The sequence below is a fragment of the Xiphias gladius genome, chromosome 9 (genome assembly GCF_016859285.1).
Source record: "Xiphias gladius isolate SHS-SW01 ecotype Sanya breed wild chromosome 9, ASM1685928v1, whole genome shotgun sequence".
In the NCBI taxonomy this organism is placed as follows: domain Eukaryota; kingdom Metazoa; phylum Chordata; class Actinopteri; order Istiophoriformes; family Xiphiidae; genus Xiphias; species Xiphias gladius.
In genome coordinates this window covers 7053153-7065998 of record NC_053408.1, presented here as the reverse complement: position 1 = coordinate 7065998, position 12846 = coordinate 7053153, and the positions used below count along the sequence as shown (strand labels likewise).

The 12846-nt window shown below is 43.9% G+C and overlaps 1 protein-coding gene across 3 annotated transcripts in view; it reads right to left on the bottom strand.

Moving 5' to 3' along the window:
• Window positions 1–5831: 5831 nt before the first annotated feature.
• Window positions 5832–12846, bottom strand: part of socs3b (suppressor of cytokine signaling 3b) — an 8627-nt gene continuing 1612 nt past the window's right edge. For 2 of the 3 annotated variants that reach the window (XM_040134771.1, XM_040134772.1), the window contains exons 2-3: window positions 8692–9037; window positions 5832–8581 (exon numbers count right to left, since the gene is read on the bottom strand). In XM_040134771.1, coding sequence (XP_039990705.1) covers window positions 8024–8581; window positions 8692–8820 — 687 coding nt within the window. In that variant the 5' untranslated portion in view covers window positions 8821–9037 and the 3' untranslated portion in view covers window positions 5832–8023. Of the gene's footprint in view, window positions 8582–8691; window positions 9038–9917; window positions 10009–12846 lie in introns of those variants that run through there. The other variant, XM_040134773.1, reaches the window with a different exon arrangement.

Here is a 12846-nt window from a genome sequence, read left to right as displayed (position 1 = left end):
TCTCTCCTGCTCTCTGGGAAGTCATGTGACTTCTCTGAAGCTGAGCCCTATAAACCAGCAGTACTTGGGGGGCTCAGTGCGTATACAGCTCTCTGATTGGCTCTTGCATTCAGATGCTGTTCACTGCTGGGTGCACACACACAGCGGGCCCCCTGTTTTCTTCTTTCAGGAACAAATGTGATCCTTCACATTTAAAAAAAACAGAGAGAACGGGATGGGGGGGGGGTCATGAGAGAGCGTGTGTGTTTCTGTGTGTGTAAATTCCACCTTTTGCGGGAAAAAGAGTATTCAAATAAAGCAATGTTTATTTGTCTATAATGAGTGGGCTGTTCTCACAAGGTGAAATCAGTTAAATATGCACACACACATACACACTAGAGCCCAAGCAGTGCCATTTGTTTTATGTTGGGGGCTGCGTGCTGTGGTGGGTCAGTGGCTGAATGGACTCAGTGCAGAGGGCTCAGCATTGAGGGTTGTTTAATCCAATTGGATCCTTGTTGAGATGAAACAGCGGAGCCTGTCAGTTATTGGCAGAAGAGAACTGGTGTTCATGTGAAAAATCTTTAGTTTGGGTTGAGGGCTACTGTTGATTGTGATTTCCAGAGAAAACCCTGTTAAAGCTAGTGTATAATTTGAAACAAACCCAGAAAGCCATTTTGGTCTTAACTCATGAAAGAATGTTTTTTTTTTTTTTTTTTTTGTGACAGTGATATTCCAGCTGGTAGTGTAAGTGTAGCTTCAGGGAGGGAAAAAGAGATGAGACTGTTAATGATTTTTTTTATCCAATGTGGAAACCACAATGGAAGAGTATCGACAAAGGAATACCAGGGGATGTGGAGTGTCTCTGATGTTAGTCGCCTCCTTATTATGTAACAGACTGACGGCCAGAGACTGACACCATCTCCCACACACTTTTCTTACTGCTGTCAATTCATACACTCAGCAGTAGTGTTGACTTTGACAGTGTGTGCGAATGTAACAGAATGACTGTGTGCTGGCAAGTAAACAGAAGTGGGAATAACAACTGTAAGTACAGTTACCAAAGAGCAGATAATTAACATTATTTCAAACGGAAATGTACTTTTTAGTAAAACTAGCGGTGTGGCTCTAGGGATGGCACTGCCAGTCAGTCGGCCCACCACTTTGGTCCAGACCGAAATACCTCAACAGTTATTGGATGGATTGCATGATGAGCCGTGTGTGTGGATGAATGTCTGAACAACGTTTCATGGTCCCCAGAGGATGAACTTTAATGACTTTGTTGATCCCCTAATGTTTCCTGCAGGTCAAAGGTAATTTATCCTGTCAAACATACGGATTTGGACAAGATAAATTTGCACATAGTTTGGCGGTCATACCCCTGAGCGGATAAATTCCAATCAAACTTCCACTAGTGCCACTGTGAGGCTGACATTTTTGGTGCAATGCCTTGACAACTGTTGGATCGATCCCTATGCAATGTAGTGCAAACAAACCTTTGCTGTGTCCGAAATCACTACCTACTTACTGTGTTGTGCGCTATATTTGCTGTCCACCATTTTATTTTAGTGCCTAAATTCAGAGTGTAAATTTATTTACCATATAATGCCAACAAAAATTCCCACAAAGGAATGACAAATGGCGTTCACTGCATGTACACTACTTTCATGCCAACAATCCCATAATGCAATGCGTCTCATGGACGACGATGATTTTTGAGTCTCCGAAATCTTGATTTACTTCTCAGTAAACTACTGAGTGTCTGGTACATGGGGAGTAGTGAATGAGTGAACAAGGGAGTGATTTTGGAAACAGCTATAGTCCTTGTGACCTTTAATGACCTTTTATCTAGCACCATCACGAGGTTAACATTTTGATTTGTGCAGTATATAAAAAAATATATATGTGCAAGAAAGCAAATAAATGCTTCCCAACTCATAATTAAATTTATAAACATCACTAATATATGTTAATATAAAATAAAAATTTAACTCAATGGGTGCTTACTAGCTTCTTCTAGAACTTTCAAGCGCGTCTCACTGTCTTCCTCAGTGGATGGAGTTTAATTCTATTAATGTCATACCCTGAGGAAAACAAGGAGACATGGCTGGAGTCTAACCACTCCATCTGCTGTGAAGGATTGTGGACCTCGATAAAGATGTTTTTTCAAACTTTTGTTTCCAAATTTAAGAATGAACCTTGTCAGTCACAAATATAATAATCTTTATTTCCTTCTTTCATTACTTAATTTCTTCCTTGCTTGTTGCATTATATATTTCCCTCTTTCCTGTTTTGCTTCTTCCCTCCGTCTTCTCTTCTGTTTGTGTCTTTTTCTTTCTTTCTTTTGTCAGCGCATCTGAAAGAATGTAAATCCCCAAAAGTGGAGATGCAGGGTTTCACTTGACACTGAAACTTGACCATACTCTTTACTTACAATGAGTGCTTTTGTTACTTGAGTACATTTTACTAATAATTGTTCATTTTTACAACACAGTTAAATTGTGAGTGCAGCGGAGTGTCTTTCCATTGTAGCATTGCTGCATTTTCTTAAAGGACCGAGGTATTTCTTCCACCGCTGCAGGTAAATCATGGGCGTTGCCCTTCATTCATGACCAAAAAACCACTAACTCACCACATATGTATGTGCATGTGTTAGTGCTTGTACTCAGGTTCAAATATTACACAGCCCTGTTTGCTGGCTGAGGGGGTCCCAGTGACACCTGAGAGTGTTGGAGGGTTTGGTCTGAGTCCATGCCGTTACAGTAAGCCATTTGGCATCGGAGCTTCCCTGCCGCTACGCTTGCACAGCTGTGAATGGAGACCAAAAACAAACAGCAAAAAAAAAAAAAATCCACCTCTTCAATAAAACAATGACACTGCGCCTACTACAACATTGCCTCACAACTACCTTTTACAACCTGTTTTGTACATTTCAGGTCATCCCAGGTGGTTTTCTTTGCTCCTCTAGCCAGTAACAGCATGGGCACACCCATCCGTTAGGCTGTCCAGGTGTTACGGGAAAACGATTTCAGTGATGATTTAAGAGAAAATAAAGTTAGTCACAATGAGTTTCAAATGCTGCAGTGAGAGAATGAGTGTGTGTGTGTGTGTGTGTGTGTGTGTGTGGTGGTGGTGGGGTGGGGTGGGGGGTGATGAATAGTCGGCTTAGAAAAACACCGTGGTTTGACTGAGTGTGTGTGTGTCTGCATGTGTCACAGTGAGCTGGTCAATGAGTGCAGGTCAAGACTGTGTGGGTCTTTACAGGCTTGTGCACACACAATACAAGTGCATATACATGTTTCTGAGTGCATTTCCCGATCTGTATGCTTCCCATATGGTTTTTATTGATCCACGTCCCTGTTATACCCCTTCTGCTCCCTCTCTTTCTCTCTGTCTCTCTCTGTGTGCGTTGATGGTGAAGGAATGATGGAATGCTGGAGGGTAAATCTCTGGTTTCCTGGAAGCTGGTTCTAGCTTTATCAGAAGCGGCTGTGACAATACTCGAGCTGATGGGCCAACCAAACGTCTTTCCTATAACTGCCGATCAGCCAACAAAAAGCCTTCCTGGAAGAAATAATCAGCAAACTGGAGGCCCTTCCTGGAAGACCACTGTGGATTGCTCGATGCAGGGCATATTCTGACTCTTTAATAACCTTCTATGCTTGACACTGTTGACTTTGGCATCGGCTCGAATATGAAATGAGACAACTATTTAATAACACTTAGATTTTAATTAGACTGCAAGAACATTATCAGTCAAATCAGCTCATTTTAAAAATATTCTCACCACTCAACTTGCTACACATTTCCTCAAGTCCTGCTGCCTTAAAACATGATATTGAAGCTATGAGCCCAAACTTTGGTGTGAACGTTTTAATTGTTGTAAAAAAAAAAAAAAAAACCCCGAACCGAGCTCAGTTGTTTGAGAGCCGGGTGTTGTGCTTGGCCAGGACACTGTTGACAACTGTTGAGCTGGACACAGCAAGTCATTACCCGAAAAAATGAATCATGGTGGAAAGACTTTCTATGAGTGTGTGAGATTCACGAGAGGAGCGAAGGATACAGCCAAAATATTCCAGCCCCACTAACCAGGCAACTATGGGGAACATAAAATGAGTCACAGTGAGCTGAGCTGGCTTATTTAGACAATGTGTGCGTGTGTTTGTGTGTAAAACTGGATTATTCTGGTTGGATTTTGGGAAGAAGACTCATTTCTGTTTGCCTCCTGAAATACGTCATTTTTGTCTATAAGTGCCCACTCAGTCTTCCTCTCATAAACAAATGGTTTCACCTACCCACATTCACATACATACACACACACACACACACACACACACACACACACACACACACACACACTCACACAGACAGGCATACAAGCAGCAACTTTAGTCACACACACATTTTTTCCCGTAACTGTCATAGCAAAATAAGGAACCATGGGGCTGAGTTTTTGAATCACTGTAATTACCTGATCCAAGGTAAGCTGTAAAAACAGTTATCAAACATTTTCCTCTCAGTCCCACTGTCACTTGTGTGTGTGTGTGTGTGTGTCTGTGTGTGTGTGTGTGTGTGTGTGTGTGTGTGAGTGAGTGTGTTTTAATGGTGTAATGGACTATGTATGTATTATTTCAGTGACCTTCTCTACTTGGTGTGAAAATTATGAACATTTCAGTTTCACATCACATTTGTTTTTGTTTTTTTTAAACCTAAACTCTTTGCAGCTCTTGCTGCATTGTTTTGCTTTTTTTCCTTCATTCTGTTCTCTCCAGATGGAGTCCCCTATGTCTCTCTCACACACACACACACACACACACACACACACACACACACACAAAGACACCTCATTCACTTTTTCCCATACACACACTAACACCAGGCAAGCCGTAAAAACTCAACTCAATTAAAGTGCCTCTTTCCTGGAAGCCAGCCTCAGACAGAACACTAGGTATGCAGGGAATGGGAACTGTGCGTGCGTGTGTGCGTGCGTGCGTGTGTGAGAGAGAGAAAGGAATATAGGAATGGAGAAACTCATCTCTTGCTTAATTTTACCAGCAGCAATCTAGCTAGACCAACCTCTTACACACACACACACACACACACACACACACTAAAACCACAGGTCGTCATAAATCTCCTCCACATGGACCCTTTCACCTATTTGACCTCTCTCACACACACACACACACACTCACACTCACACACACACACACACACGTATATCCATACGCTCTCTAGAGGACACCATCCTCACTCAGACCCTCGGGCGGGATGTATAAAACCCCGCTGCATTCCTTTCCAGTTAGGTCCAGCCCAAAGTGAGCTTTCTGCACAGTAACTGCTGTGTCAAAGTGTAAGTGCGTGCGTGTGTGTGTGTGCGCGCATGTGTGTGTGTGTGTGTATTTGTGATGGTGTTAACTCAACTGTGTGCTTCTGGGAATCCCTTTGTTACTGTGTGTGTGTTGTGTAAATCTGCAGGGCATGTCTGACAAAATCTGGTCCCCGCCCCTTACTATATGTCCTATGGAATTTACCCATAATGCCCCAGCAGTGAAAACAAGAGATGATGATTGCAGTAATTTTAACCCTATAATGAATGCGTGTCCTCCTCCCGCTGCACGTAGCCTGGTGCGACTCTTTAAAGGCCTGCTGACTGAATAAACACTGCTTTGTTTAACTAGGAAATCCAATTTGTCAATAAATAATCTTGTTGAGGCCAAGCATTGCTGGAATACAGACTGTCTTACAATACATTACGGTAAGTTAGAGTTTATCAAGTCAATATTGACTCGGTGAAGTAAGAGAGAAAAGCGAAGCAAACAAACAGCGAAGTAACACACAGGGCAAACGCATTGACTTTTGTAAAAATAGTGCTCTTTAATATAAATTACTGAAATATTTTAGAAATATAAATATGTGCAATGTTCCTTTTCATTTATTTCTTGTAATGCTTTGTCATTTCAGGTAATACAGCTTGTATTTTGCCAGACAAGTGGCCAGCATTTTGCAACAGAGTCTTTATAAAAGACAAATGACTCACATACATGTGTGGTCCAACGGTGCGACACATGTACAGACTTGGTGTTGATGGGGGAAAATAAGACCGAGATTTGACCAAAACTGTGTATCGCTATGGTGCACTACAGCGCTCTTGTCTCAAGTGGCCACGTGAGATCACAAAATTTTATGGTGTAAAAAGGCTACCACTCCAATATGGATCACAGGTGAGTATGAGCACTGGTCAAACACAGAAAAAACTATTTTGATCAAATCTGAGTCTTATACTTTGTTTTACAAAAGGTGTTTTTTTTAGTTTTTTTTTTAGGTTTTTTTTTTTTTTTTTTTTAAAGAATCAGTTCAGGGGAATCTTTTGTTCCCTAGACATTCAGACAGACACACCCAACTGCCCGCTCCTGTTTCAGAGGTAACAATGGAAGGTAGACAGGGCGAAAAAAAACTTTTCTCAAGTTACAGGTATTAAACCGTCGGCAAAACAGTTCATTTCCTCTCTTATCGCCTTCATGAATGGTGATTTAAGAAATCCAGGAGGGAGAGAGAAGACAGACACTCAAGCACACCATCACATTTTCAAAAAAAGACATAAGACCGAGATGATAATGTAAAGAGGAAATTAGTGTGAGTGTCTAAATAACAGAATTAAGACTCAGTCAAACCTTTCTTTTTAACATGGGGCTTCTGGCAAACCTTGATTTATATTTACAGGAGCAGCGTCCTGTTGAGCTGTATCATTTCCTCTAAGTCTGGGACAACAATCCAGTCAATGTTTTTGTTTAGCTGTATACCAGTATGTCTCCTCCCCCTTCTCCCCCACCCTAACCCCCTCCCCATTTCTCTGTCCTCTTCAATTTCCTTTTCCTAATCCCATTTCCCGCTCTCCTCTCTCCTTAGTTCAGTCCCTCTTCTCACCCTCCCCAGCCTCCACCAATCTCTAGGATCATCATCATCGTCATTCCCCAGGGAGCTTTACAGTGTTGCTGACATTTTTCCAGCCAGTCTGGATAAAAATAAAGTTCTGATGTTTTGTTTGGTCCCGTGCCAAGGCTTTTTGTCTCAGTAACGAGCTTTTGTCTCCACAACAGCAGTCTGTTTTCTGTCACTGTCAAAGCGCACATGTAATTCCGAAACAAAAACAAAAAAAAGAGGGGCAGGGAATGGGTAATGGAGGAGAAAAAAAAAGAAACAAAACAGGAGAGGGAGAAGATGCTTTGCAATGCTTTTTGTTCTTTTGTTCCCATGCTAACAAACCTACATGTGGGCCCGCACCTGTGTGTGTATGTGTGTGAGGGTAGCGTGCATGACCGCTCTACTCCCCTCAATGAGGCAACATTTGCGGGAAGCAGCAATTGAAATGTGTGCACCACCGCAACACACAAATACACACGGACACTAAGACAAACAAATACTGCAAGTTCTCTGCTTTGGGCCCCTTGTTTGGACTTTGCCTTTTCTCTGTAACTTCTCCTTCCTTCACCTCCTCTAAGCCTCTCTGTTCTTTGCCGCCTTTCTCTCTGTCCAGTGATCCAAACTGCTTAAATGTTAAATTTAAGGCTGAGAGAGGGGAGGAGAGGTTTCTCCCCAAGCGAATTAAACCCACAGGGACCACTGGTGGTGTATTGATCACGCCGTCACTGTAATTCTTAATATCGACCAATCGGGTTAATCTTCTACGAGGCTCTGCTCTGCGTCTGAGTCAGTCGTAAGAAACACTGACATTTGACCTCTGGCTTAATCTGCCACTCACATTAGCGGTCAGTTTTTGCAATGCAGGACTGACGAGGTAATCATTGGTTACCCAAATCGCACTCCTGATCCCAAACCCCAGGTTGGTGGTGTCTGTCAGTGTTGAAACAGATCTGGGATCAGCTGATTCTGGCCACTAGGAAAAACTGACCCCAAATTCGCATCTAAGGCTAACTCTGGTCAGTCTCTGATGGCGCACATGTTCACGTATGCACTGAGACCTTATCTGTGCTATCTTCCATGCAGCTGGTCCATGCAGAGGGACCCGTGCAGTTCCAGTCAGTCATATAGGAGCATCGTACTCCTCCAGAAAGTCTCTAAGTGTGTGCGGGAGCTGCTCTGCTCGCTCCGACCCCCCCAGGCCTTGGTTGTTCAAGGTCCTCCTGCACATGTGCTGCAAGGACGAGAGAGAAGTTGAGAGGGGTCGCCGCAACTCCAGGGGGATCCTCTCTCCGCCGGTGTGTATCAGATAAACGTGGCGCCCTTTCATTTCTGCCTCTCCTGAGTTTCCCCCACATGCCCCTTCTCTGCCCATTCCAGCATCGGGCCCTTTCCCCATGTAGTGCGCTATGAGTTTCAGCACGCAATCAAACTGCGGGGGCTCTTGGGTGTTTTGGGGGTCTGGCTGTAGGAAGAAGCCGCCTCCCTCGCTGTGAATTCGCAGGTTCTTGGTTCCTCGAGCCGTCTGGACAGACAGGGTGAAGAAGTGGTGGTGGTCCGAGGAGTCTCGGATCAGGAAAGTGCCTGGTGGTTCAGAGCGCAGGAGGGAGCTGGCCTCCCGGCCTCCCACAGCTCCCCAGTAAAACCCACTCTCCTGGAGCTTACGCAATGCACGCATCACCTGAAATAGGCAGAGAGAAACCTCCGTTATTAAGAGTCATCAGCCAGGACCAGTTTTTAGACTTCAATACTACACACAGCTGCTTCTCTAAAACCTCAGGTGAGACTGACCTGTTGGTAGTGGGCATGCGAACTGAAGGGCTTGTAGTGATGTGGGGTAAAGCTGGACCCCTGAACCCTGCCCTCCGGAGGGGGCGCGCTGCTCATGGCGAGGGGGTTGAGTCCGCTGAAGGTTACCATGGCGCCATGGCCCCCTGCCTCTCCCTGCTGGTCGAGAGGCAGGGGGCCCAGAACGGGAGCGTCGAGGCAGACAGGTGGAGGGGAGTTTGGGGCAGAGGGAGAGGAAAGAGAGGGTGAGTGGGGTGAGGGCGGCGGGGTCACACACCGGGTCCAGGGCCCCGGGGCAGAGGAGTCTGATGCATCCAGAGAGGGGCTGGGAGAGAGCACCTAAACACAGCTGGGAGGGGGGCGAGCAGGAAAGGATGGAGTACAGATGAGACATTTTCTTCATGTTATAGGATGATGCACACATGCAGAAGCTGGCTACACTGAGGCAATGCGGTCTCCTTTGAAACTTACACTGATACATAAGCATTGACATAAAAAAAAGAAAAAAGACGAGCACACTGGAGCTTTCGGTTTACCCCCATATGATGCAGTTATGGCGACTATGACAAATGCATAAGGCAAGACTGGGCAGCGAGCGTGCAGGTTTCCATTTAGTTTAAATGAATCCTCGCTCACTCGCGCCGCTGCTGCTGCTGCTGCTGCAGCACCGTGCAGCCAGACAGCAACTGGATCCTGATTGCTCTCAATTGTCTTCGATCGTGCGCACCGCAACAAGGGATTTCAGAAACGGGGTCACTGCGAAAGAGTCCGTCGCGCTTTTTTTTTTTTTTTTTTCCCCCTTCTCCCCCTCAATTCACTGAATAACGCCTTATTCCCTGCTCGGCCGCGACACAGAGGCCCCATTCTCCGGTTTCACTGTGACTAAAAAGGTGTCCCGTCTGGTCTGGTGCTCTGCTCGGATCCCCTGCAGGCTAGAGGAATTAAAGCCGGCTCGGCAGGACAGTGCGGGACAGAGGGACGGGGGGGCGAGGCGGGAGGCGCCATAACGATTCAGGACCGCGACAGAGCCGCTGGTCTGGAAGTCGGACCACCATTCACAATTCTGCAAAACCCCATTATCACACCTTCAGCACCATCGGACCCGAGCGGCTAAGTAACAACTGCCGTGCGTTATCCTGCACCGTTACCCCGTCTTCTCTGCCGCGTCGCCCGCTGCAGCGATGCACGGCGACCCGCGTTAGGTGTCTTTTCACTGTCTTTTAACTTACCTTGCGGATATGTTCAGCCCCGCACCGCAGCCGCTCGTCGCCAAGGGAAAATATATGCAAACTACCCGAGAGTAGTGCTAGATGAATTATTAACTCAGGCATTAAAATCCAAAAAGAAAAAAAAAGAAGAAAAAAAAAAAAAAAAAAAAAAAAAAAAAAAAAGAAAAAGTATCCAGAAAGTGTGCGGGTTTCTTTCCTGAGCGGAGGAATGTGGCAGCGGCGATATCTTGCCAGAGGAGTCCTGTCCGTGTGTGGAGAAGGTTACTGGAGGTTGTTTCCAGTGAGTAAAGCCGTAAGGCTCCGCCTCCTCCGTTCAGAGGTTCTTCCAGTAAACACACGCACGCTCCCTCTCTCTCTCTCGCGCGCGCGCGCGCACGCACGCACGCAAAGAACAGGGCTCGCTCGCGCTTTTTCTTGGCAGATTGCCAATAAATAATCAGCGTGATCTTTGCCGGGCTGTTTCCTGGTACTGGTGGGTTCCCTTCTCGACAAGGTGAAAAAGTTAAAAGCTCGGCACATGGCACAATATGGAACAATATTCAGTAAAATTATGATTGTGTGTGTGTGTGGCTTTTTTTTGGGGGGGGGGGGCAGGCCTCATAGACATAGGTGGGAGTCTACATCCAGTGCAGCATGGGGACCTCTACATAGCCCGCGGAGCACTGATAGACAAACACCAGCCGCGGGCCAGATCTGGCCCCTCCAAGGATACGCTACTCGGTCCCCTAATGGGGGTTGACCTCTCACCTTTCGTGGTTCCCATCAAAACCCTCTCACAAGTCTACTGTGGATTCCAGTATGAACACAAAGCTCACGTCAATCCCCCCCGAGCGTGAGCCTGTGGCACATCCAACGCTGCCCACACATGAAAAGAGCAACGCCGTCTGAAAGAGCGCAGGGCGCTGGAACGAGGTCCAATAAACCAACAGGCTAAATAACGCAGGTAAATAATATCGTTTGCCCTAATCTGACCATAAAAGCTTTGAGTCGAGAACAGTACTTTCGCACAACCATGACCGAATGATCAATTAAATCTCCGGTTTCATAGTGCAATACAGAACATATGTTCACTTGCTTTTTTTTTTTTTTTCCACATTTTAACATTAACATAAACTGCTGCAACTCTGTTAGTCCTCACTTACTGACAGGAATTATGACACCAGCCTTCGGATACAATGCTAAACCAGTTTTATGCATAACTGTTTGTCTTCAGTAAACAAAAAGAAATAAACAAAAAAAAAAAAAAAAAAACTACTCATAAATCTAAGGGATGAATGTGTTTCCACTTCAAACCCCTAACCCATGGCTGAACCTCATTCCTGAACCCTGATATAGAAGATATTTACTTATGATACCATATGCACTACTGGACTCATTATATTTGCACATATTCATCCACACAAATATTCCGTGTTAGAATATTTGACAATCTGAACAATCTAATCCTTCATTTAAGTAAAAGTAGCAACAACACAATGTAAAAACACTCATTTACAAATAACAATCCTGCTTAAGTGCTTAAGAAGTAAAATGAACATTTGTATCAGCATTTGGCTTTAGGATTGTTATATCAATATATCTCATTTAAGTATCAGTACTTTAAAAAAAAGCCATTTCATTTTCTTTTCACTCCCCTTTCTTGATAACAGGACAGATAATTAACATCTGACCCACTACAAGCCAGCTAATGTTTAAAGATAACATCCCTCAGAGCCTTGTGCCATGTCAGGAGGCGTCTGACTAACTCTAAGTGTTTTTGAGCAACAACCTGCTCAAGCTGCTTTACCAATGAGTCTGACCAGAAATACTCTGTTACAAGAAAAGGACCTCTGGTTCAGAGTTTTAAACAAAAATCATGTGTGTATTATCAGCAAAATGCACTGACGGTATCAAAAGTAAAAGTACACATTATGCAGACTGGCCCCTGTCAGTGTTAAAGTATCATATATTGTATGGTAGGATTATTATCATTATTATTATTATTATTATTGGCACATTTATGTGTAAGTGGAATTTTAATGTTCTGTCTGGTCAGTTGAGCTATTATGAGGTATTTAGATAATTCTGGGGTTAAGTTATTGTTATTAGCAATAATATTAATACATTTTATTTATACAGCGCTTTGCAAAAACAAAGCCACAAAGTGCTTTACATAGTTGAATCAAGATTAAAACATTACAAGACAGCAGTGAAGCAAATAAAATCATTCATTAAGTACTTACTGTTAAGTAGTTTAGTATATAAAACAATGCACACTGCATTTTATATGCCTATTAAAGGCTTTTAAAATCTTTCAAGTATCCGTAACTGTCAAATATGAAATGTAGGAGTAGAAGTATAAAGTCGCAGAAAATAGAAATACTCAATAAAGTACTTACAACAGAATTTTACTTTTTATGAGTTACCTTCCACCACTGGTGATAAGCAAAGGCAAAACAAACAAACAAAAAACACTATCAAAGCGGAAGACACCATAATAGCAAAAGATAACAGGGCTGTTGTTGTCATTTTCTTTGTATAGGGAACAATACAATAATTATTAAACTATAAAAAAAAATAAAAACTATATTAACGACATTAGTAGTACTAATTTATCCTCATCCCATGCCACTTACCACTATTACCAGCCAAGCGCTGGTGTCATTAAAGTATTATAATGAGGAACAACTGGTTGTAGCAGGTGTTAGGTCCTCACATGCTAAGGAGAAGAGAGAGTCTCATTCCAACCAGAAAATAATCTGTGGGTTGGAGCGAACACCTGAATACATACACTACATGCTTTTGTGCTGCATGACTGAAAACCTGTGGTGAAGGCTGAGGTCACACTTACACAGGTCACATGTTGGGGCAAAGATCGAGCAAGTTTTACCGGGAAGGCGTCTGGAAGCCATGAGTGCCACTGTGCAAAGCCGGAGCACGGGCAGGGCTA